The sequence below is a fragment of the Gallus gallus genome, chromosome 1 (assembly GCF_016699485.2).
Source record: "Gallus gallus isolate bGalGal1 chromosome 1, bGalGal1.mat.broiler.GRCg7b, whole genome shotgun sequence".
Taxonomy (NCBI): Eukaryota; Metazoa; Chordata; class Aves; order Galliformes; family Phasianidae; genus Gallus; species Gallus gallus.
Window position 1 is genome coordinate 15,193,364 of NC_052532.1, and position 24,425 is coordinate 15,217,788.

The window sequence follows — 24,425 nt, forward strand, 5'->3', positions numbered from 1 at the left end:
CTGTGCAGTTTGCTGCCGTAGGTGTAGGGCTGAACATCCTTCAGCTGCATGGTTCTGAGCAACATGGGGTAAATTAAATGTTGAGCTCAGGTGTTAACTTCCAGCCCAGGCGTGCGACTTGTTTCTCATGGGCAAAGAGGCTTTTCTTGAAGAAAAGATTATCTTCAGTTTTCAGATGCTGGATGTTATCCTGAGTAAGCAGGCAGCATCACATCTGATAGGGCTTGTGCTGTGCTGAGCACGTTGCAGCTGGGAGGGGAGGCCAGGCCCCAGCAGTAGCCAGCCTAGCTGTGTTTGTGGTGACCTCCTGCCTTTTGCTTGGCTGCTATTGGCTCCGTGGCTCTGTTACCCCCGTAACACTCATCCCATAGGCCAGGTTCAGTCTGTGGGTTGTTCTTTCTCGGTGATCTTCTGATGGGTGAGCAGCAACTGCAGGGGGACAGCACTGCCTGTGGTCACCTCCTCATGTGGCCCAGTCTAACAGGTCCTCTCAGGACAGTGCTTCTCCTCCCCAGGGACACAAATACAAGCGTAGACACAAAGGATCAAGTGCAACAAAAGCTGTCTACAAAAGCTCCTCCTTGGAAATGGAGCAATGAGCAAGCAGGCTGTCATTAACAAAGCACAGCTTTAATAAAAAGGTAGAAAGCTTACATCTCAAAATGACTCATAAATAAACACAATTGCATTACATATAATCTTCTTTTAGAATGTATTCATTACAATATATATTTTCTGAGTTATAAAATCCCATATAAATAGCAGAATACAAGAATGCATAAAAACCTGGGGTACAGATCTGAAAGGAATCCTGAGTCCGCACACCACAAGCGGCAGCAAATAGGACAGCGATACAGCTGGACGGGGCAACTGCTGCTGTCCAGGTATAGAAGTTCTTCAAAACTGGGAAAATGGAACCGAGAGCCTGCAGGGTGCTGACCCTTCTGCTCCAGAGAATAAAGTCGGGAGTGGCTCAGAGTACTCCGCTCGGTGGGATTTCAGGAGCACCCTGAAATATGGATTCTTTTGGTATCACGACAAGAAAATGAGATCGGTCTTCTGATGGATGGAATGGAGGCACTCAATGTAGTGAAGGCTGTAAGAAGCAGCTTGGACCGATGGGCAGACAGCAATGGAGGTGTGTGGCAACAAGTTCTGGTGGAGTTATGCATGGGAGATGGCCAACTGCTGCACTCCCTGAGGTTTCACTGCCTACCCCCAAATAATTATATAAATTAGAACAAGCCTGAGTGGAGACTCCACACTATATATTGAAGTGCCTTTCTTTTTTATTTCCCCCTCAGCCTGAGGCAAGCAAACAAGCAAGCTGCACCAAGAACCTGCGGCGAGCTTCCTTCTCTGTGGTATGAGCCATAGCAGCGTTTCCATCAGCTGTTTTCTCTCTCTGTTTCTTCCCATGGCTTTCAGAAGTGAGCTGTGCAGTAGATGTACGCGGGTGGAGATGTTCCTAACTCTGTGGCTCCATTGCTCAGAACAAGGCAGACTGCAGTACTGCAAGAGGGCACCAAGGTGCAGAGCTGGTCAGTGTATTCCAATTCAGAATTCAGAGGAATTGTATTATTTTAGCACAATTTGGTTTTCTGATCGCAATGGAAAACGTCAATTACTCATGGAAGAAACAAAGACTGTAATCTGCACATTGCACTGCTCCTCGTGAAAACAGTCATTACGTGCTCCTTAGATTCAGTTATTTATATAAAATACAATGTTTTCCTTTGTTTGGCCGAGGTCAAGAGCTCTGACATGAATAAAACATGAATCATCAGAGAAAACTCATGCATACAGACTGCAGTAAGCAAACAGAGCCTTCAGTTTTGCTTCTTACTGTGGTGTCAACTCAGTAGAGATAATGAAGTAAATCAGAGCCGTTTTCAGTCTCCTGGCTTATTCCCAATTTAAGAGGGATTAGAAACCGGATGAACAAAGTTATCCTGAAGCTGAGCCACAGATACTCGGCGCAGAACTTCATGAGTAAACAGACACGTGATAATGATTATGAAATTCTCAATGATCTTCTGTCCTTTCAAACATTACAAATAACACCCTTCTTTCTTCTTAGTACGCAATGACTTGGGAAGATTTCTTTCCTGGTTTGGGTTAAGCAGCCCAGCAACGGGAGGCTGTGAATATTGCACAGTGAGTTAGGATAGAAGTCTAGAAAAGAGAATGGCACTTGCAGGGTTTTTTTCAGTCCAAAGTGAAGCTCTTCATTTTTTCGGCTAGTTCCTGTCTCACTTCTATATGCTTCTTCAGGTTTTGCACTTCATGGGGGAGGTTAATGTCCCACACTGACACACAGGATTGTAATTCTGGGGGGGAAAAAAAAGAACATGGCAATAGAGTGAATTATTACTGTACAAATAGAAGTTTTTGCTTGTCTGCTTGTTTTTTAATTGCTCATGAATTGCCTGTCTGAGGTCTTTAGGACCTTGGAAGCTAAGCTGTGTGACACCTTCTGTGCATGGTAATTAAGTTACGGGTCACAGCCATTTGTACTTGCACAGTGGTTTGGATTCCAGCTCTTAAATTATTTAAAAGCACTTCAGAAACCATTTCTGGTGCCTGTGGGCCAGAAGGTGTTGACCTGAGCTATGGCCAATGCTAATACTGAGGTGCCTGCATAAAATTTCATCTTTGTTTCTGAGCAGATACACCCAGAATGCTTAGAAGGCTAAAAAACCCATTCAACTGACAACTGATTTCATAAGGTAGTGAGAATACTGAAACACGGCCACTGCTTCAGTCTTTAGTTTGACTGTTATTCCACTGCAGTCAGCTCATCTACGCTTGCTACCTTTAACTGTACTGCCACTGCCACATTATCAAGAGTGTCAGAAACAGGGATGGCAGAAAGCTGAAGAAGGGCATCAGTGAGAGCATCAGTTGTAACTGTTCTTAGGAACAAAACAAAACAAATCAAAGATGGAGATGTTATCTTCCTATTCCAGTACCCACTATCCTAACTGTCAGGAAGCTCTTCCTGATGTATGACCTAAATCTCCCTTGCTGTAATAGAAACTGCTCAGCCTTTATCCTATCCACAGGGAATAATATGTTGAAGCGTTATTCCCTTCCTCTTTATTTACATAGTTGAAGCCTATTATCATATCTTTCCTATGCTTTCTTTATATTAAGCAATTTATCTTCAGTATTTCCCCAGAGGCCACATTTCTCTCCTCTGGACTATTCCTAATAGTTCAGATCATTCAGCAGTGTCCCAGATGGATGCACTCCTCCAGCAGAGGCCTTATCAGAGCTCAGCAGAGCATAGCAATTAGTTCCCATGTCTTAGAGAAGCCACTTTTCTATTGGCACAAGAATGGTTTTTGCCCCTTCTGCAGGAACGTGACACTGTTGACTCATGTTCCACCTGTGATCAAAATAAACCTTTTTTTCCGCACCACTGCTTAAGCCGACCATTTCCTCATGCTGGTACAGCAGATCTCTCCTAATTACATTTGAGGTCTCACATCTGTCCTTACTGAACTGTATCCAATTCCTTCCAGACCATTTGTTCTATTTGTCAAGGTTGCTGTGAATTCCAGTCCTGTCCTCCGCTGTGCTCATGGCTTCTCTGAGCTAAGTGTTGTCTGCCAATCTGAAAAGCAGATACATTCTTCCTTCATCCACATCGTTCACAATAACACTGAGTACTCCTGGAGGCCCCTCTGGAAATCCATTTGACGCACTCTCCAATTAGACATGGGCAATTACACTCCAAATAGAGTTTTCCAGAAAATTATATGCCCTTCAAAGAGTAGCTTCATCCTATCAATTCAGGTAGCTATTGTTTGTATGGAGCCCAAAAATGCAACAGATGACAAAAACTAATAGTAATTTTAATAAGAGTATATCAAATGTTGATCATCAGTTCTCCAAACATATCTCAGAGGGTGGCCAAGCATCACAGTTTCTGCTTCACTAATAATATAAATTAATAAAGCACAGTTCAGGTACCTTTGTGGGATTTGTCATCTTCGGTGTCACTCTTGTAGCAGTATCCCAAAACCAACACCACGTTCTTCAGACTCCCTTTTTCAAAGAAATGAAAGGTCAGATTTTAATTTTAATGGGAAGCCTGTTATGTAAGGACAGAAAGAGTAGCTTACAAATGCTGCTAAGATGACAGAAACCAGAATTTTTCTTTGGGCCCTTTATTCATAGCCATCAACCATGAGAAAAAACAACGTGAAAACAAACAATACAGTTAACGTCTCTATTTAATGGAGGGGTTGACCAGAGTTCAAAGCCTGGATCAGCCATTCAGCCTGTTGAATGAGCCTAAGAACAAAGTACCCTGCTATTTACCCTGTGCAGAGGTAGCAGTCGCAGAAAACAGACGTCACAGTGAAGGCATAGGCTGCAAACAAAGTTCCACCGCTCAGCAGAAAGTGCCAGCAATCAGTTTGGTTGTAAACAAAGGAAACAATCAAATAGGATACAAACACACCGAAAGCGTTCTGAACTAAGTAGAAATAGGGGATGGATCACAATAAAGTACCTCTGGAATAATGTGGAAAACTACTAGGGAGGCCAGAGTGGTTGGATTGCAGAGGGCCGATGGGAACCTCTTCCACAACCAGAGGTTTCACAACAGGCCTTATCTGCACCTAGCTCTGTCCATACCTCATACTGAAGAGATGGGAACTTAAGTGCAAGGTTTCTTACTCAGACTAGGGGCCTTGCTTACTGTAGAGAAGTTTGAATTCTCACTTGCAAAATGAACTACATATATTGACATACAAACCATCCTCTAAAGATGTGAATTGTCAAGTGACAGAATTAGAAAAAGGCATGTTCACTTATTCATACATAAACTAAAGACAAAATGGATATCTCAACGTCTGACAATCCTTTTTTTCTCAAAATAGTTATATTGCCATTATATATTTTAATGTTAAAGTGAAGAACAGTTCAGCAGCCATGGTGCCATTTCCAGGGCTTCTGTGAATACACCGGTGCAACCAAAGTCTTTGAATGTAGGAGAAAAGCCCAGCCTTTATAAATAATTGCTGGGAGAAAATGATCAAAAGGAAAAAGTACACATCAAACGGCATGAATCAGTCCCTTGCCATCCTTGAGTTGTGTGCAAATGCAACCAATCTATTTCTCATGAAGTATTAACTTTTCTCTCTATAAAATTTTGATTACAAATGCTGTGTAGTCTGGAAACCAAGCATATGAGACTCAAGGCTCGTTAAGTCACACCGTATTACTTTACACGATATAATTTTCCTATCAATGGCAATAACGTGAGGCAGAAACCATATTTGTATAGTAACTATTTTATCTGTACAAAACACTAAAAATAAAAGAGTCTCTTTACAGCACTAATACTGGAGCTATCAGGACCAGAAGGACTTATAATGCCATGTTAGTGGATCTGGACTCGGAATCTGGCACGCTTACAGCTGAGGACTGAACAGAATATGAATTTGCTGTCCCAGGCAAAAGCAAGCCAGAGGAAGATGGAGGTTTTTGACTCATACAACACTGTCAGCACTATGAGCTCGCTGCACCAAAGCAGCCTGATGAGGTGATGGGAATAGCACATATGTATCAACCTGAGTCCAAGCCTGGGACACTATTCCAGCTTTGCTGCTATCTGCCTGTGAACCAAGCCTGAAAAAAAAGCATCTGAATGACATTCAACAAGGGTAAGTGCTGGGTGCTGCACTGAGCTCACTACTACCCCATGCAGCAGTACAGGTTCAGGGAAGAGAGGCTGGAAAGCTGTCCAGTAGAACAGGACCTGGGGGTGCTGGTTGGCAGCTGGCTGAAGGAGAGCCACCGGTGTGCCCAGGTGGTCAAGAAGACCAATAGTGCCCTGGCCTGCATCAGAAGCAGTGTGGCAGCAGGACTGGGTGTATCCCTGTATGTGGCACTGGTGAAACCACACCTCGAGTGCTGGGTTGGGTTCTGTGCCCCTCACTACAGGAGGACATCGAGTTGCTCAAGCGCGTGAGGAGAAGAGCAGTGAAGCTGGTGAAGGAACTGGAACACGGGTGTCATGAGGAGGGACTGAAGGAACTGGGGATCTTTAGTCTGGAGAAAAGGAGGCTGAGGGGAGACCTCATTGCACTCTACAACCACCTGGAAGGAAGTTGCAGTTCTTGAGTGACAAGTGATAGGATGTTAGGAAATGGTCACAAGCTGCACCAGAGGAGGTTCAGATGGGGAAGTGGGAAGAATTTCTTTATGGAGAGGTTAATCAAGCATTGGAATGGGCTGCTCAGGGAGGTGGTGGAGTCCCCATCCCCCGTAGTATTTAAGAGGCATGGATGTGGCAATAAGGGACACAGTTTAATTATGGGATTTGGTAGGTCAGGTTGATGGCTGGACTTAAAGGTCTTTTCCAACCTAAGTGACTCTGTGACTCTTGAATAAGTATGGTAGAAGAAAAGTAGGAAATTAGCAATTAAGGAAAATAATAAAACACAATGAGCTCCATAGAGAGAGAAACCAGAAGCATAAAACTTAAGACGGAGAATCGACACAGGCAGACAGAGATTAAGACAATGCCTATAGGACAGAGGACAGTGAAAGATATGCTGAAGCATGGCACCAAGGATACAGTGAAGGTGGGTGTGTTCATATGATAAGCCAGGGGTGAGCTGCTGTTTTCTGTGGACACAGCTACAGCAGCCTGTTGGTCTGTCTGACACTGAGTGAAGACGACAGCAGTAGAATAGCATGAATGAACAGAACACAGAAAATGCTAATCTGTTCCTGGAACACCACATCAGACAGAAGCCAGTGATCCTAATCTTGGCACCGATTTCAAAGTGGTTGTCATTTGATGGCTTTACTTACCAAGCTGAGCTGTTAGCATGACTCTAATAGAGTCACAGAAGTTATCTATAACTCGTACAGGACGACGTGTTGATAAATCAAGTAGTAGGATATGTCCTCCTCCTGTCCCCACCCACAATGCAGTATTTTTCTGCAGGCAAATTGTCTTCACTCTTCCAGAATAAGCAACTTTATGTTTTGATTCTTTGTTCAGTTTTTCCACTTCATCCCTAAAAATGTGGAGAGAATTTGTATTAAATTTTGGTGGCATGCCATCCCATAGCTGCTAGAACATCTCCCTCAGTGCCAGCCTTGTAAATGATCATTCATCAAGACCAACTGCAAATATCTCACGCTAATCAGCTGATTTAATTTAAACAATCTGAGATGAAAACTACTGGACTTCTAAGAGCCAGCCACTGTGCTGGAAAAGATCTTTAAATAGGAGGCAGGAACACTTCTCTGTTTTCCCTCAGTTTGCAGGAGAATAAGGTCACTGCAGAGGGGAGGAGCACACCAAGAGCTCCTCCTAGCCTTCACCATAAAAAATCAAATGGATGTAGAGCACTAAGGAAGAGGAACAATTTAAATGCAAATGTAAATTGCTATCACTGCTACTAAAACTCCAATGTAGGGAGAAGACATTTTCTATTAGGGGATGCAGGCAGTAAAACTGAACACAAATCATGACTATCTTACCCGATCAGCTAAAGACAGCAAAAGACTTTCTTCTTCAATAGAGTTAAATTAATCTTCTTGAAATCACAGGTTGTGAAATATAATAAAGGTCTTAGAGAACTGAGATTCCATATGGAATATTTTGATTTTCTGGGCCAGAAGAGAGGAAAGAAATCCTCCCGATGAACTGGGCAAGCCCCTCATCTCCAGAAATGTGAGGTATATATATATAGCACATCGTATAGATACGCTGGAGAAGGCAACCTTCAGTCAGCTTTCTATGCAACAGGTCATCAGTTTGAAATAAAGTACTTACTTAAGAAAATGGGCACAGTCAATTAGTTCAGAAAGTTTTTCTGTCTTCTTGTCCCAGATTTCCACAAAATGACTATTTTTCTTTGCCAAGTAGATGGATTTATCTACTGCTATTGAAATAATGTTTGCATCACTGTAAGCGTTGTGACAGAACCTAGAAGAGAGAAGAACTCCAGTCAGAATCACAGAAAACATCCAGCAGAAAAAAAAGCCCTGAATATAATCAAGTTGTCTGTAACTCTGAAGAGATTAATTCAGCCTTAAAACCCAAGTGGGCTAGGATACAATTGCAAGGGCTTGCTGTAACCTCCCTGCACTTAGGTGTGAATTCTCACAGCAGTGAGGTTGCACTGGTGATATCCCTGGAGATGGATTCCAAATCTTTCCTACCTATCTGCTCAAATCACAAATGCTCACATCACAGCAAGGCAAACTCCACCTTCTTTTTTAATCACCTTTTCAATATTTGAAGCTACCTGACAGCTTCTGCAGGGCCCACTGGACCATAAGGGTCACTTACCAAGGATGACTAAGCCCAAAAAGCAGCAGTGAGATTGAGTTCACTTTGCTCTGCTTGTCTCAGTGCAGCCAACTGCCTTTTGGTCTGCTTTTCTCTACATATGAATTTGGCTCTAATGCCAGACCTGCACATCAAACTATTACTAGCCTTGCAATTAATGAGAGTTATCTTATTCCACTGCCTCTTCAATTTATCTTGTAGAGCAGCTCCAAATCACAGACACCTGACAACAGACTCAGCAACACTGCTGCTTTCCCTAACGTTACTTGTTCCTGACAATTTCATTTTCTAAACTGAACACAGTTTTGCACCTACAAAGCTTGAAGTACTCCCGTGACATGCTTTTCATCTTGCCACTGAACTGAATTCTACCAAAGCTTTATTTTCTTCCTTTATATTAACATGTTATCTTCCAAAGCAAATTCATTTCCTAGAATAATTCTTTCTATTAGTATAAAATCAAACAGTGTATTACAAGCTCAGGAAAAACACCTGTAACTTCAGAGCAGGATTTACCCAGATCAGAATTGCAGTGCCAAAAATTACCTAAATAGTGAGAGGTCTGCAGTCACACACGATTTACCTATACAGGACAAAGATAGGTGCACGTGCCATACCAACACAAGGAGAAATGCTGCTCAAAATATGTGAGTGTAGCTCTGAGTAAAGCAACCAAAGCTTACACAAATGCCATCAAGGGAGGAAAGTGCTCATTAGCATTTATACAGCTTTTAAATATATACTGACATCATAACTCCTTTATGTAGTAACAATGCACTTCCCTTGTTTAAAAGCAGCAATGAATACTTTACACATAACCCAGTGATCTTGTTTTAACGCACACTGTATTTCACTGATATTAGGGAAGGAAAATGGGAAGAATTTAAAAAACCCAAACAGATCCAGAACAAGACATCATACCAAAGTACCATCAGAAATCTTTGACACAAACAGGAAAAGAGCCAAGTGACATTACATAAAAAAACTTACAGTTGGCTTGACTTTGTTTCAATCAGCTTTTGGACAGAGAAATCACTAGATAAAGCTATGAGCTTTGTTCCACAGCCTCCCCAGATTGTATTTTTTTCAGATAAATACGTGGATTCATTTAAGCACATGAGTGGTGTGCTAACATTTCCTATAGTTAGTATCTTCAAAGGTGTTGCACCCTTACACTGCGGGAAGAAACATGCTCTCCATTAGAAACAAGTTGCATACAGACACAAAGTAGGAACTGTTAAAGCAGTGCCACACATCCCACAGAATATTCACAGCTAGATCTTCTGAAACATTCTCTCTGCAGAATGGCAGGGACTGCGAGCCCATTATGGATGCCCAAAGAATACAGCCTGTGTGAACAGATATGGGGACAGAGCTGGGACTCATGACTTCTACAACTGCTGGCCTGGTCCAAAAAAGCCACATTGATATCCTAGAGAAAATCCAGACCGGGCCATATTCTAGTTCTGCAGGGCACTGCAACTCCATAACTGCCCTATGTTTCCTATGGGCAGGAGCTAACCCTCAGGAACCAGCCTACAGGAAGGGCTACTGGCATCTCTTTATCTGCTCTGTGAACAGAACTTTGACCTCTAGGGAATCTAAACAATACTGTCTCCTTGAAGCATCTGTTCTACAGAGGGAAAATATAGTATAGATTGAAAAGAAAAAAAGCAACTACAAGAGCAACAACTAAAGGAGATGGTCTCAATTAGAATATTCTAAATAGTAACTGTTAATGCCATTCTCTAGTCAGGCCTATCAAAGTTACAGAATTGTAGAACTGTTAAGTCCTAAAACAACAAACAATTTTCCCCTCGTGACTACTGGTTAAAACATTTATTGTAAAACACGTGCAGCTCCCCTCAGACTGTACAGAAAAATGATTTCTAATTTTAGAAAAGCAATTTAAAAATCAGCTGCATGAAATAAAGCCATTACCAGAAACTGCTTTACATATTACTGGCAGCATTTTTAGAACAGACCAGAAAGAATAAATCTACCTTTACTGCTCTGTCTTCAAACACTGCCAGTGTACCATCAGCTGTGCCTACCAGAAAGAAATTCTTCTGTTTGCTGAAATAAAATAAAACAAAATAAAATAATGATTTCAAAAAAAATGCACGAATCAGGTGAGACAAAATTAAATTAGTAACCTCTGCTGCTTCAAGAGTTTCACTGAACCCTATAAGCAAATACAACCACCTGTGATCAGGAATGTAGTTTCCAGTTACACTGGGTACAAAAGTAAGTGCAAACATGGACAAAATAGGCAGCTGTTTGAACAAAACCATCTCACGAATGTACAGCTGTCACTTCCTGAACATCTCTGTTCAGTGGCATTTTTGAAACGTAACACAAAAGACTTAAGAGCCATGTATACCTTTGCTTTGAAAGTGAATTACAGTATAAACACGTGACAGAATCAGACATCTTCTGCAGACGGTGCCGTCTTGTTTCATCTTCTGTGTTAACTGCCCACAGAGAACCAGAATGGGTTCCTGCCACAATCCAGTTTTCTTTCTCAGTAGGAAGGGTCACCAACGCCAAACTTAAAATTTTACTATCTGCAATATCCTGAGTCAGAAAAAAAACAACAAAACACTCAACAACCTGGTTATGTTTTCAATGCAGGTAAATAGTAGTAAATTGCTGGTAGCAAAAACAAAGTACAATCCTCCTGGGCACTGAGTCTTCCCATGAAGGTGTTCTCTGTGACATCTAATTCCTGATTAGCAGAACACATCTTCAGCTCTACCATCTATCTTCAGAGTGCTGGGAAGGCTGTCTCAAGTGGTACACAGGAAAATCTCTAAGATGAACACTGAAAAAAATACTTTATCTCCCTATTCTAATGAAGGTTTCAAAAGCCATCAGAGCATTAATCAAACAGAGCTACACAATACTGGTTCAGTTCAGTTGCTAACACTAACGCTACAGGTCTAACTTTATTTCCATTTTAGTTTTAGAAAAATAAGGCATACAATTTATACCAAGTCTACTAACTCAAATGTATCATGGTCAACAGATGGCAGATACTTTAAGGAAATTCAATTTAAAAAGCTTTGATGATGAGTCATACTCAGTTCTGGAAGATGAAGAGAAACATATGGATATCACAGCTCATCAAGCCTGAGTAAAACTTTCCTGTTGGCACAAGACTGGGATGAACAAAAAGCAAATCAAAAGAGCTGAAGGTTATCACCTGAAGTGTCAGAAGGAGGTGACATATCTGGGAAGAGAGGAATTGTTAAGAGACTAGCTGGATTGTTAGGGGACATGGAGACACAAGAGGTTGTACAGCTATTTCTTCTCGTCCTAGCCTCCATGCTAGAAATAGCTTCCATAGAATCATAGAATGGCTTGGGTTGGAAGGGACCCCAAGGATCATCACATTCCCATCCCCATCTCAGTGTAAGAAAGAAACACGGTGTTGGAAAGATAGAATTACTCAAAAGTTCAAGTGGGGGATGGCAGGAAGAGAGGATAAGAGAGTGTTTCTGTTACATTTCATGGATGCAAGGATGATTCATTTCTAAGAAATCTTTCTTCTTGCCAAGATCTCTCAAAGCTGAACTGTCCAGAAGCAATATCCTACTGTTCAAATGCAGTTAACTCTTCTGAAACACACCTGGGTGCCAACAAAGTTATAATAAACAACAACTTTAGCACATACCTCACAAGTATGTCCATCTGTATTTAGGTTAACAAATGAAAGCTGTGCTTTTTCTGTGTTCCCGTTGCCTATCCAGACTCCTGCCTTCTTGCAGCTTTGATTGGCAGCTACCATGCACTCTGCTGTGGAAGTGCTGGGTATTGAAACATACCTCATCAAACAGATAAGCTCTGCGGAATTCAAAATCTCATACACCTACAAAGAAAGCCACAGCACGCACATGGTAATAACAAGGGCATGTACAGGGATACATAAATAACAAGGAATGGACAACAATGGATAAAATACAGACATACTATCTCAGTAAATCCACTGATTAATACACTGTTATTAATGAGCAACTTTACCTTCATTTTCTTATTTTTCAGGAGATCAGTGGGATTAAGGCACGTTTCAAAATTTCACATCAAAGAGCAATATGATATGTGATAATAGACAGTAGATTTCAGATCCACAACACTGTTCCTCCTCTCACGTGCATGGAACAGCGTAAGGAATCTGTGCTGATATTATACAACAAAGTCCTTTTTGCATAATTCTAGTAAAAATGTGAAGTAATCTGCACTCTGTTTCACTATCACCACTACAGAGCAAAACAAGGAAAAACAGAAGGCTGCAATAAATGGTTGGTAGATTTGAATGGAACAGTTTATCCTGGGTAATAAGGGCAGGCAGTATTCCATGGTTGTTTTCTTTCCAGGGAAGAACAACATTAAAAACACTGCGCCTCTTACCGATGAAAACCTGCTATTTCTTTTTAGAAAGCACAATAACTTTGTGGTATCATCTATCACAAAAACACTAATAAATACACTAAGTAATACCTGGGAAGATGTTGGTCGTTCCTGAGGGTTTTCCTTCAAACACTTTTTAATTAAATGTTCAACTTTAGGCCACGGAGCACACCCATATTCTTTGACAGGATCTGAAATGAAAAATAAGATAACTTCTTAGCCAGCCTCATACAGCAGAACTGCAAGTTCTAAATAACTTTCTCCTTATTTTAAGAATTCATCTAACTTCTTACAAAGCTGCTCTAAGTAATACAAGGCTCTGAGGCAAAATGTCAGAATGAACAGCTTGGAACTGCTCATCTGCTATTACAGAAAAAGAAAAAAGAGTCACAGAGTTAGAGTCTTTTTCATTATAAGCAGTTCAAGTAAATGGATTCAGTCCCTTTCCATGAGGACTGAATCAGATGTGTGTGAGTTATGCTATGACTCACACCGACCACTCCAGGGCATGTAATTTCTGTCTGTAGTCTTTTCAATTCCTATCAACAATTTTTTTTTCCCCCCAGATTTATTCTCCTATGTTTGGTAATACAGATGAACTTCCAATAAATTGTATAGCAGTTCAGATAAGCAACTCCAAATAACATTTGTGAGACATGGAAATTTAAATCCATACTCAGTGCTTTGAATGTGCATCTTATCGCTATAGGTGATAGGTGATCGCTAAGCTGACCACTGTAGGAGCAAATCACTCATGAGTAACAGTGCTTGTATTGCTTTTCCTCTTGACTCATCAACATCTACAGCAGATACTACAGTCCTCCATTAGGCAGAGGTAGCATGAATAAAGAATGAGCAAAACCTACAAATGAACATATTCTCTTCAGCAAACAATGGGCTCTGTTTACTTGTGAACTCAGCCAGTCCTTTCTGTGGTAGAAATATATAAAAGATGACAGTGTATATAGATGGAGCTTTATTATCTCCAGAAATTATTACTTCTGATCATTATTATGAACTCAACTATTCTCTTTACAGAGTAGAAAATGTATGAACTCTCCATCTCTCAAATGGAGAAGACATATAAAATTAACTGCCCTTTCTTAGATGGAATGACTTTTCAGTCTTAAAAAACATTTCATATCCTCTATTGCAGGGCAATAAATGAGAACACCATGAGTTACACTGTTCAGCTGACTACATCATGTCCACCCTGCTTAGCCTTTCTTCAGCAACCAACAACCACATATTGCAATGCATATGGTATTTGAAGAATGCTACATAGCTAGGCAGGGACTTCCAATGCCTGACACATTAAAACCTTTAGGGGTGGTGGCTGCTCTTTAAGGCATTTATATGTCTTTTGAAAGATTGTGAGATAAGCAGCTCCTCAATAATGGATTTGTTAATGTAATGTATCATGATGAAAGAACAGAAGTGGATTTATTTTAACAATACATTACAGGATATGCATAAACAAAGTAAACCAAGGTAAAGGTCAAGTCCAGACATGATTTTAGAAGATACCTCTAGCAATGCTCATTTAAGTGAGGTCTGGACAAAATTGCAAGTATGGAAAAATCTCTATTTCATTGTAAAATGAACCAGCTTGTTGCCTTGAAATTACAACCAACAAATGTTGAACAGATGCCTATTTCTCACTATTTTAAGACTGTGTGGAATTAGAAGTTTCTAAAAAGTGTTATTGTTTAGGCTCTTCTGATCACCATCAGATACAACATAAAACAAGAGGTATTATTTTTAGAGGAGGCAGAGCAAATGACCCGCTTTCATGCTAGATCAGGAAGAAACAAGGCATACCTGGTAACTTTCCTTGTATTGCTAGCTCATCAAATTCATTTGGAAACTTCACACCTTCCATTATTCTACCTCCTCCTGTTAAAATGTCATAGAGAAGCAAACCGAATGAATACACATCAGCTTGCTGATTGTAAATAACATTTCCTCTGGCAACCTCTGGTGCTCGAAATCCTGCAAATAAATAATTCATTAATAGTTATGATTCATACTAAGTTGAAGTCATCTTTATTCTTGTAAGAGTAAACACTTACTGATGAAAATATCAGAGGAAGTAAACCAAAAATGTCATGCTACTTCTGGGCTGGAATAATTTGCATGTGGCAGACTACCCAAAATATCAGTAATCAATGTAAAGGAAAGAGACAGCACATTAATTACAGACCTCCTGCACCAATACATATAAAATAATTCTTCCAACTCTAAGGATTCTATGATTCTATTATTTTTAATTCTTCTAAAAGGGGTTAAAGCACAAAAAGAAGAAATGCTGAGGGGTATAAATCTGGTACCACAATGTGTAATATGACCATGACTACATCTGGGGACTTCAACTACAGCGTAGATAGGAGGTACTTCTTAGAACCTTAAACAAAAATGTATTAACTTTTTTTTTTTTGAATCAATGTAAACCAAAGCATTTTTCCAGACCTGGTGTGCCTTCGGAGGTTTTTATTCCCATTCGGCAACAATACTGGGCAATGCCATAGTCAGCTATTTTTGCAATGACAGCAGCATTGGGATATAGGGTAAAGAGCAACACGTTGTGAGGCTTCAGATCACGGTAAATGATCATTGCTGAATGCAGGTACCTGTCAACCAAAAAAGTATTTATTAGATGCAGTCATAATTCAGGGATACGTGTACACACAAACCCTAACTGCATCATTCCCACAATGGTAAATTGTGGTTTCAAATGTTAAAAAATGTGTAACAAAACAGGCAAGTATCATCAACATGACCCCGCATTACTAAATAATAACTTCACAATTGTTCTGATATAGTATTTACTGCCACACAAACACTGCAGAACTTTAGTGCCAAGTCTTATCTGCAGTGTCAGCGGCTGTTTGACAACAATCTCACAAGCTGAATTTTCTGTGCAAATTTTGCAGATTTTGGGGTTTCATGGTCACACTTCCATGGCTTCTGAGGACATTCATGGACTTTCAGAAATGTAAAAATGTACTGAATTAATTTCTGTGATACTTTAATACAGAATCCATGGCCACATAGCAAATTCCAATCAGTGTTTTTGCCATATCTCTACTTCTGTGAGCACCACTTACTACCAGAAAAAAGATAAAACAAAAACCACCCACAACCAAAAAACAGGTAAAAAAATCTTGTGCTCTATATCAGATAATCAATCAGAAAAATACAGGTATTTGTCTGCCCAAGAAATGTTCTGCTGAAGATGTAAGAAAAGATTAGCTTTTCATTTTCAGTATGTCCAAACTGCAGTTGTATCCTGTTCCTACAGCAGCACAGAAGTCACATTTACCTTAAGCCGTCAGCTACATGTAGAGCTATCCTGTGCTGAAGTGTTCTAGTTAAGTTTGCCTTGTCTTGTTGAAGCAACCGATCAAGAGATCCTTTAAGGGCTAATTCCATCACCAGCATCCGGGGACGGACAGCAGCAGCCAGCAAAGACACTAAGCTGGGATGATGGAGGTGACAAAGCACTGCAAGCTCCTGAAAATTGTAAAATCAGATGAAATACTGTGGGCAGCACAGCTCTGAAATGTTCTGAAATACTCTTGCACACTACTTGAGTTTTTTAAGCCCTTTACCAGGGTTGGTATTCCACAAGCAGCAGTACAGAAAACAAAGCATCTCTTCTTACTTGTCTTAGGAGCCTGAGGGAAGTATGTTTATTGAAAATCTTCACAGCAACTTCTTCTCCACCATAGGAAGCACGGTACACTGATCCAAACCCACCATCACCTTTTCAAAGACAACATTGAAAAGAATATTAAAAACAAAGGCATATCAGTCATTTATTAGTAACAGCTGAAAGGGTCCTATTTTAAAATGTGTGGATCATTCACCATTAAACATTGTGATCAGTAATCTAAACACATTAAAAACAGTGTCCTAGTATAAAAGTTAATGGAAAATTCAGAACTGAATAGCCTGAAATTCTACGTATCTTAAAAACTACATTTCTGCTGAGGAGAAATCTCTAAATGGTCTTTCATACGTTGCAAAACTGATTTCAACAGATTTGTCAGTGTAAGCTCTTCTAAAAAGACCTACAAAATAATGCTTACCCAAGAGAAATTCAGGAGCTTTGTCAAATTCCAGCTCATCAGTGTTCAGCATAATGTTTCTAGGCAAGTCAGCCAGGATCAGATCAGGAGCAATCTGAGCGATGGGAATGGTATGTCTTGGCTGCTCTGGGTTTACTAAGAGGTCTCCTAAGAAAAATAAATTAGAACTGAAAAAAAGCATGCTCAGCAATCAAAAGGCACTGAAAGATGCATGGATCTCTAGAAGTGTACATGATGAATATACCCATAATGAAATTTATGTATATGCGTGGGCATATATTCATGTGTGTATGTGGATACATATGTATCAGAACACCAACTATCCCATTCGATTTCTACAGCGTCTTACATGTTGAAATATTTTCAAGCTTCTGTATCTGCACTAATCAAATGTGAAAGCAACTGTTGCTATGTCACAGTGCCCAATTAACCCAGAGATGTGTTTTCATCTACAAAAAAATAATTCTGTTAACACATGAATACTGCCTTTCAAATTACTGCTGTACATGATCCCAAAAGATCAAGTAACAATTTTATTATGTGCTACATTCAATTACACAAATGAAGTTGCATTATCAGTGTCACGACTCTTCACTGTTGCCATTTATACACTACTATATTGAGCAACTGCAATCTATCCCATATTGTACAGTTATATAGACATCTCTTGGATTAAATTAAAAAAAAAAAAAAGGAGTAAGTTGCTTTTGCCTTACACTTTTGAATTATTTCCTACAGAAATGACAACACTTTTTAATAACATGAAGCACCGAAATGTTATAAAGTAGATGCCTGGGATACAAAATTTATCTATGTACTTCTAATGTCACAAACATATATACCTTCTTCAGCTTTTTTAAGTAAGTCATCAAGTAGTATTTTTTGGTGTTCTTCACCATCCTCAAAACTGTACAGAGCCCATTTCTTCAACAGTGTTTCCCCTTCACCACACACATCTATATCCAGCAAACCTGGAAACCATTCTTCCATAAGAGAATCAATGTGATCCACAACTTGTCCCAAAAGGATGCAACCTTCAACAAACCAAAACAGGGAAATTACAGCCTCTATCTGCCAAACTTAAAATTACAAAGCTAAACTTTGCATTCCAAAAGGCAAAAGCACAACAAACCAAAATGCCAAACTGCAATCAAACTCAAGCACAAATCGGTCTCAGGAATAATTCACCTTTTCTGCAAGAAGGTGCTGTAATTTTCAAAAAACTGTCTGGGTTGTTGTCAAATACAGCTGATTCCACCAGACAATAAGCCTCAGGAGACCAATTCAAGTAGATGCCTTGTCTCCAATACATTCTGTTAGGACGAAGAGCTCGTGCTAGAAAGTATAAAAACTGATTAAAAATCTGATCTCTAATATGAAAGTCATTTTTTAAAATATTTAGGATAAGTGATGATATTTAAGTCATTGTACACTTATGCCAAATAACAAACAAAATGGAGGCTACAACTTTGCAGTCAGAACAGCCCCACAAATGCTGAATATGTGTCAATTGGACATAAGTAGCATTTGTAGATTAGCAATGCATATTTTGCACACTTTCCTCATCATTAGTTTTCATAAATCACATATAAAAAATCAAAGACAAATGAAATTGCAAAGTTCAGGAGCTAAATCTCAAGTCAAAACACTGAAATAGTAGAGAAAAATTACAAGAAATTCACCACTTCTGACCAAAGCAGAGCTTTTAGACATTCATATAGGGAGAACAGATTAACCCATCATTCTGTGAAGAAAACTTATCCTTTCCTATATTCCTTCTGAAATCAAGTGACAATATTGCACACATATAAAGAGTTAGTCTATTTCTAGCACTCAAAGCAGAGAAATAGGCTTCTTACACTCTCACTTTCTTTTGCATATCGCTGTGAAGATCTCATGCAGTAATTGCTCCTGTATACTTCTAAATTACAAAAATTACCACTGCCATTTTTCTTACATTTCTGAGTGGCCCAGAAAATAACTAATTCAAAATAGAACTGGGGATTAGAGCTTTAGAATGTACGTGTTCATGTTTAGAGGAAATATGCTCACTATAGCATTTGAAGTAAAAGATTTGTACCTCTTCCTGACAGCATATAAGGTGATATTTCAAGCAACCTGTTGATCAGCCTGGACCAAAATCCCATAGGAAAGTATGGCATCTCATAAAGTCTGATGATAATTTCTGAATTTTCACAGTGAGGAAGCTCTATAACAGGTCTGTGATCAGACAAACTGAAAGAACAAAAATATTATACTGTTTAATGATGCACTTTATCCAAACTGACTGATGGCATACATTACTTACAATGTAAAATGTATTCATTAATGAATGAATAATACAAGCAATCCAGCAACAGATAGTGTATTTTCTTATTCTGTTTGTTTGTGATAAAGTAGATTTCTGCTATAATTCAAACTCATCACAACCTCACAAAAATTTCTTCATTAAGAAAAGTAAGCATTATTTGACACATTAGGGAAATCTGCACCTGAGGCAGAGAAACCATTACCTGATTCAGAGAGAGCAAAAAGACCACATTCAGAACATCTTTTTGGTTGCATTTAATCACTGCACTGCTTTGGAGAGATTCTGCCTCTGAGTAACTTCACTGGTTCTGACTTCAGGCAAATAAGTCATAAGAATTCATGTTTTTAATTTACCTTGCAATAAATATCTGTAATGTCAGCAGACCATGAGGTACAGCTAAATTATAATCTTCCAGTTGTGGAGCATGATAACTATTAAAGAAGTTCTTTCCTCATAAAGCATGTTATTATTCAAAGATGAAAGCTTTATCTGCTACAGGATCAGTTTAACATGTCTCTGAAAGCATTTACTAAGTAATAAGTATGTAATATGCTTTCAAATGCCAACTTGCTCTGTTGACGAGTTAAGCTAGCAAGCCTGATGGGAGTTATTCATTTTGATCACTCTCTATGGCACATTTGTGGGTCTTTGCTTACCTGCTTGGGATTAGTAGTTGGTCCTCTCCTAATGGCAAAGCAATCTGAAACTTTTCCAGAAGTTTGAAGTATTGTGACATGTAGATCTTAGGAAACTTGCTCTTCTTTAAAAGGAATTTTTCCACATCTGAGCGCTTTACAATTCCCTTAGGATATTTAGAAAAGCCTTCCACTTTCACAGTCAAAATCTTTCAGAAAAGGAAAACAATTTGAGGTGTGCAGTCATTGTTAGATTGTATTTTCCTTACTAATGTTGTTCTCCAAAATATTTGGTAGTCTATTATTTAGGGGGAAAATTGGATTCTATGTCACAATGAAACCAATGACTTTCATAATGTTAACCAGCAAGGAGACTGCAGTGATGAAATTTAACGTGTCCAAGCCAACTGTGTGCTACCATTCTTTAGTAGCTTTCACTATTTCATATTATAAGGAAACACATTCTATAAGCTAATTTATGGAAGTGTAGTCTGAAAGGAGTATATGCACAATGATTTTTCATATCAGCGCTTCACACAATCAAAGCAGTGCAGACTACACCACGTCCCCTTTTCTCTCGCTCTTACTCCCACCAGCTTTTAGGCTCAAACTTATATTTTTTATTCCTATTTCCTTCAGTGATTGAAAAGTAAAGTTTCAGAGGTTAGGTTATATGAATGTCTATCAGAAAGTGCTGTTTCTAAATCAAGATATCAATTACGGATTCACTTAAGCAGACAATCTGTTACTCTTCTGTCCTAATACATCATTCTGTGTCATTCACTTTCCTACATCACCAGTACAAGCATACAGTGACCCTTCCTCACCCACTGTTACTACTTTAATCCAGAGTTTCTGCTTTTTCCTCCAGCTATTGCAATACCTGTGGGATTTCTGTGCATCCCTGAGGTTTTTTTACTCTGTGGGTATTCCTGCACCCAGTGCAGTTTAAATGATGTTGCACATTACATAAGAAATGGAAAAACTGAGACTGGCAGTTGTCCAGAATGCAAAGAAAACAGAGACAGGTAATTTGGGCCATGAAGAAATACTAAATAATGAAACTGTACAGAAATAGTGAAAAAGAATCATTGTAAGTTACAGTGGTTTGGTACAGGGGAAAAATGATTCTATGAATGTAGATATAAAAAGTAATCAGAGACTGACCTGTGCCATGATTTTACATAGCCATTTAGGATCTACAAAGTACAGATCTCTTAGCTGGAGCGCTGGGTCCTGAAAATGAAGCAGTACACCTGCACAAAACACACTGTAATTAGCAACACATTCCTCACGCTCTGTATTAAGCAACATAACCACCCCACTCTGGGCTGTCTTTCTTATGTGACCTGATACAATCAATCCGAACATTGAATTCAGTTATCGCATCTGCACCAGTATCTTGGGAGAGTAGAATGAAATCATGGTGTGTTCAGCTTTACCTTTGTTTTCAGATGTTTTGTTAGGTTTGTTATCTGACTTGGTGTCATTTTTGGTGAAGCAGCTATGCTCTCTGTTGTTAATTATCTAACATTATGAATTCTGTAGTGCCGATACAAGCTGTTATCTGCTATTCTGTTCAAGCTGTTACAACAGTTGTACCTTTCTTCAGGCACGGTGCAGCCTAACAAGCAGTGTGATATTTTCAGGGAGTGACAAGACACATAAGTTGTTACAAGACAATGCTTTTTATCATGAAATTCCTTTATGACATAATGATGTGAATTATCAAACTGTAGTATTTTACCCATGGGCAGCAGTTCAACACAATGCGTCGACCTTGAGTGAAATTTAAAACTCCATACAACTCTTGTCTGCTGCAGATTTGCAACAGATTGCTAACAAAACATACACTGAAGATCATATTTTACCTGATTCATTCAGAAAGTGAATTGCATGAGGGAGCTCATTTTCATCCAGCTGTAACTTGTTTTCTTGTACCATTTCTAGTAATCGTTTCTGATCAATCACAGGAAATTCAACTGGGACATTTTTTCTTTCCAGCAAAATTCTCCTCTCCAGCTCCAGATAGCTGTCAGGAATTAGCTGACCAACCACTGGTTGATCTCTGATCTGTGCAATTAGGAATAATAATATTAAATGTATTTATTTATTCACATAAAGTGTAAACAATATTGGAACTCAGATGTAAGCTGTGTATATTAGCCCAACCGTAGCAGCAGCAAGGAATAACAATATTTATTGACTAATGTGGCTTCTGAAAAATAGATGGGACTAATTCTTTTAGAATTAATGTATGCATGTCCTTCTACAAAGGAAAAAGCTATAATTTTATGGTTTTATAATATTTCTTTTCTTCTATAAAAGAAAAAGAAAATACTGCTCTATTACACGTATGTAATGACAGTAAAAAATGACATCTAAGAGGTACAAAGAGAAGCTTTGATTTGAAGTAAAAGGACAACGTTCATTGTATGAACAGATAGTGCCATACATCTCATGTTAGCAGAGGACAATAGATAAATAAAAGAATTTTTAAAATCACATTCCTTGTAATGTCACGAGATGTGTCTCCAGACAAATTAGGGGGAAAAGGGTAGTTGCTTAAGTAAGAGTCTCCACAGTCGACTGATAGTGACAGTCAGTGGAAAACAGAAGAGAATAAATCTAGCAAGATGAGTGACACAGCCAAGGATTTTGTTCCTGTTTCCTGTAGCCTGAGTTCCTTCCTGGACACATGCTTTGACCTTTGGTATTAGCTAGCAATCAGTCAGGTTTTTTATTCTCCACAGGTGCTGAGTAAGTTGTTTTGTGGAGGGAAATGGGAGACAATTGTCTGAACATTCCCCAAGCGGCTTCTTAGTTTCTCAAAGAAGTTAAATAAATATCAATACATTGTGGCATTTTTATGTGTCAGAAATGTAATTACTTTCCTGTAGAAGTTCAAAGACTCAAGGCATTTGAGGGCCATGTTTAGCGCTTAATTCATTTTTGATGAAGTTCTTGGCAGGTACCTTGTAACTACTTTCACAAAGTGTCTACATTATTTATGGAAAATATCTCCTTTCCTTCGGACTACCTTACTTTCATATGGAAGTTTAAACATCAGTTTAAACCATAGTCAGAATGCACGTGAGTGTTACAGAAACAATTTTTACTGCACTGGTTAACCATCCCTTGAACACTGGAATGAAGATGGGAAGTTTAAGGATGTGGCTCAGCTGATGGTTCCTCAGAGAGGAAAATGAGGAGTGTCCGCCCTCCCCCTCGTTTGTAACACAACAGTGTGAGGCTAATCAGAAATACAGAATTTGCTCTTTAAAATCATCGGAGCAATAATTCAGAAGTAATCTGGGCTCCGCTGTGATTTATGAAGTTCTGCCTGTGACTTTCGAAGCACAAGACATCAGTTTCTCTCTTGAACATGTTATGACACTTTATATATGATCAATATTGCATAAGTAGAAAAATAAAAACACCCATATTCTTTCTGCTATAGATTGGACCCTATCTTCCTACTAGCTTCATGCTTTGACTACTCTCTCCTTGCTTGCTCACACTCAGAGTTTGATGACCTGACTGAGTAGGCAACAAGTGGGTGGGTAGCAGGGATGACTTTAGAGACAACAGAACTATGAGCAGACTCGCCAGTTTAGGAGGATCATTCAAACCAGAGGGTCTTTTCCTGCTTTCATTCACTTTTCTCCTTCTAAGAATTCCATCACATAGCGTAATATCAAACCAGTAAATAATTAATTGGCTTTCAGAAATCACAAAATCTTATTTCCTGGTCCCCTGAAACCTTGCAATACTTAGTATTGCAATTAGATATTGCTAATCAACAAAAATGGGTAGTTTTTGACCAGATTTATTCACAAGAAAAAGATGGACAATTTTAAATTAAGTATTCTATTCATGGTCTTAGTGTTTGAGAAAGAAACTTAGCTGAGATCTTTGCTAAATTGATTTCTTGGTAGAAAAATAAATAAAATCAAAACTGGTGATTTTCCATCAATATTTTGCTGTGTTTGCATTTTATGGAAGGCAAGGTTAACACACAAAAAATGGATTTAACTACATGTTTAATTAATGTCTTAAAGTATATTTACTTAACTAAAACTAGGATGTTTTCAATGTTACAAACAGTATGCAGCTTACTTTGAAATGAAGACTCTCCTTTATTATGATTTTCCGAAGTCTCATAATGGAATCTGATTCTTCTTTAGCATTCACAAAGTGATAATCCTGGATTGCTGGGAAGCCTCGCTTATTCAAAAGCTCTCTAGTAATTTTGCTCATGCAGTCCTTATGTTGCTTTTCATCAGAAACATCTAAGTGGGTGCCAACAAGTATGACGGGGGATGTTGAAGCTCGTGCCTGTTAGCAATATCCATATAATCCATTAACTCAATGTTGATGCTATTTTATATGCATGCAAACGGTGAACGATTTGGTCAAAATAACTAATACAATGATAAGAGAAACTGTTTCTTCCTTTTTCTTTTTAAATACACCTCTTATAAGTTTGAGCAATGGGTAAATCTAAATCTGAAATACTACTTCATGCCTTTATTCAGAATACATTTAAACTTCAAAACCAGAAATCTATAGAACAAACTTTTTAAAGGAAGTGGTTTAGATCTGGATTTCATTCTTGGTAGATTAATCGCATTGGCAGTAACACAGGCAAT

General features: G+C 38.9%; 1 protein-coding gene across 3 annotated transcripts in view; it reads right to left on the bottom strand.

The window, feature by feature from the left end:
- Positions 1-611: 611 nt before the first annotated feature.
- The window catches only part of LRRK2 (leucine rich repeat kinase 2), a 63,917-nt gene continuing 40,103 nt past the window's right edge, over positions 612-24,425 (bottom strand). For 2 of the 3 annotated variants that reach the window (XM_003640340.6, NM_001287193.3), the window contains 21 exons: positions 23,893-24,111; positions 21,645-21,846; positions 20,941-21,029; positions 19,795-19,982; positions 18,908-19,062; positions 18,016-18,162; positions 17,670-17,861; positions 16,828-16,974; positions 16,401-16,501; positions 16,059-16,249; positions 15,206-15,366; positions 14,558-14,728; positions 12,827-12,927; positions 12,003-12,197; positions 10,710-10,903; positions 10,330-10,402; positions 9,317-9,501; positions 7,808-7,960; positions 6,835-7,043; positions 3,979-4,053; positions 612-2,330 (listed from right to left, as the gene is read on the bottom strand). In XM_003640340.6, coding sequence (XP_003640388.5) covers positions 2,209-2,330; positions 3,979-4,053; positions 6,835-7,043; positions 7,808-7,960; positions 9,317-9,501; positions 10,330-10,402; positions 10,710-10,903; positions 12,003-12,197; positions 12,827-12,927; positions 14,558-14,728; positions 15,206-15,366; positions 16,059-16,249; positions 16,401-16,501; positions 16,828-16,974; positions 17,670-17,861; positions 18,016-18,162; positions 18,908-19,062; positions 19,795-19,982; positions 20,941-21,029; positions 21,645-21,846; positions 23,893-24,111 — 3,270 coding nt within the window. In that variant the 3' untranslated portion in view covers positions 612-2,208. The other variant, XM_040701247.2, reaches the window with a different exon arrangement.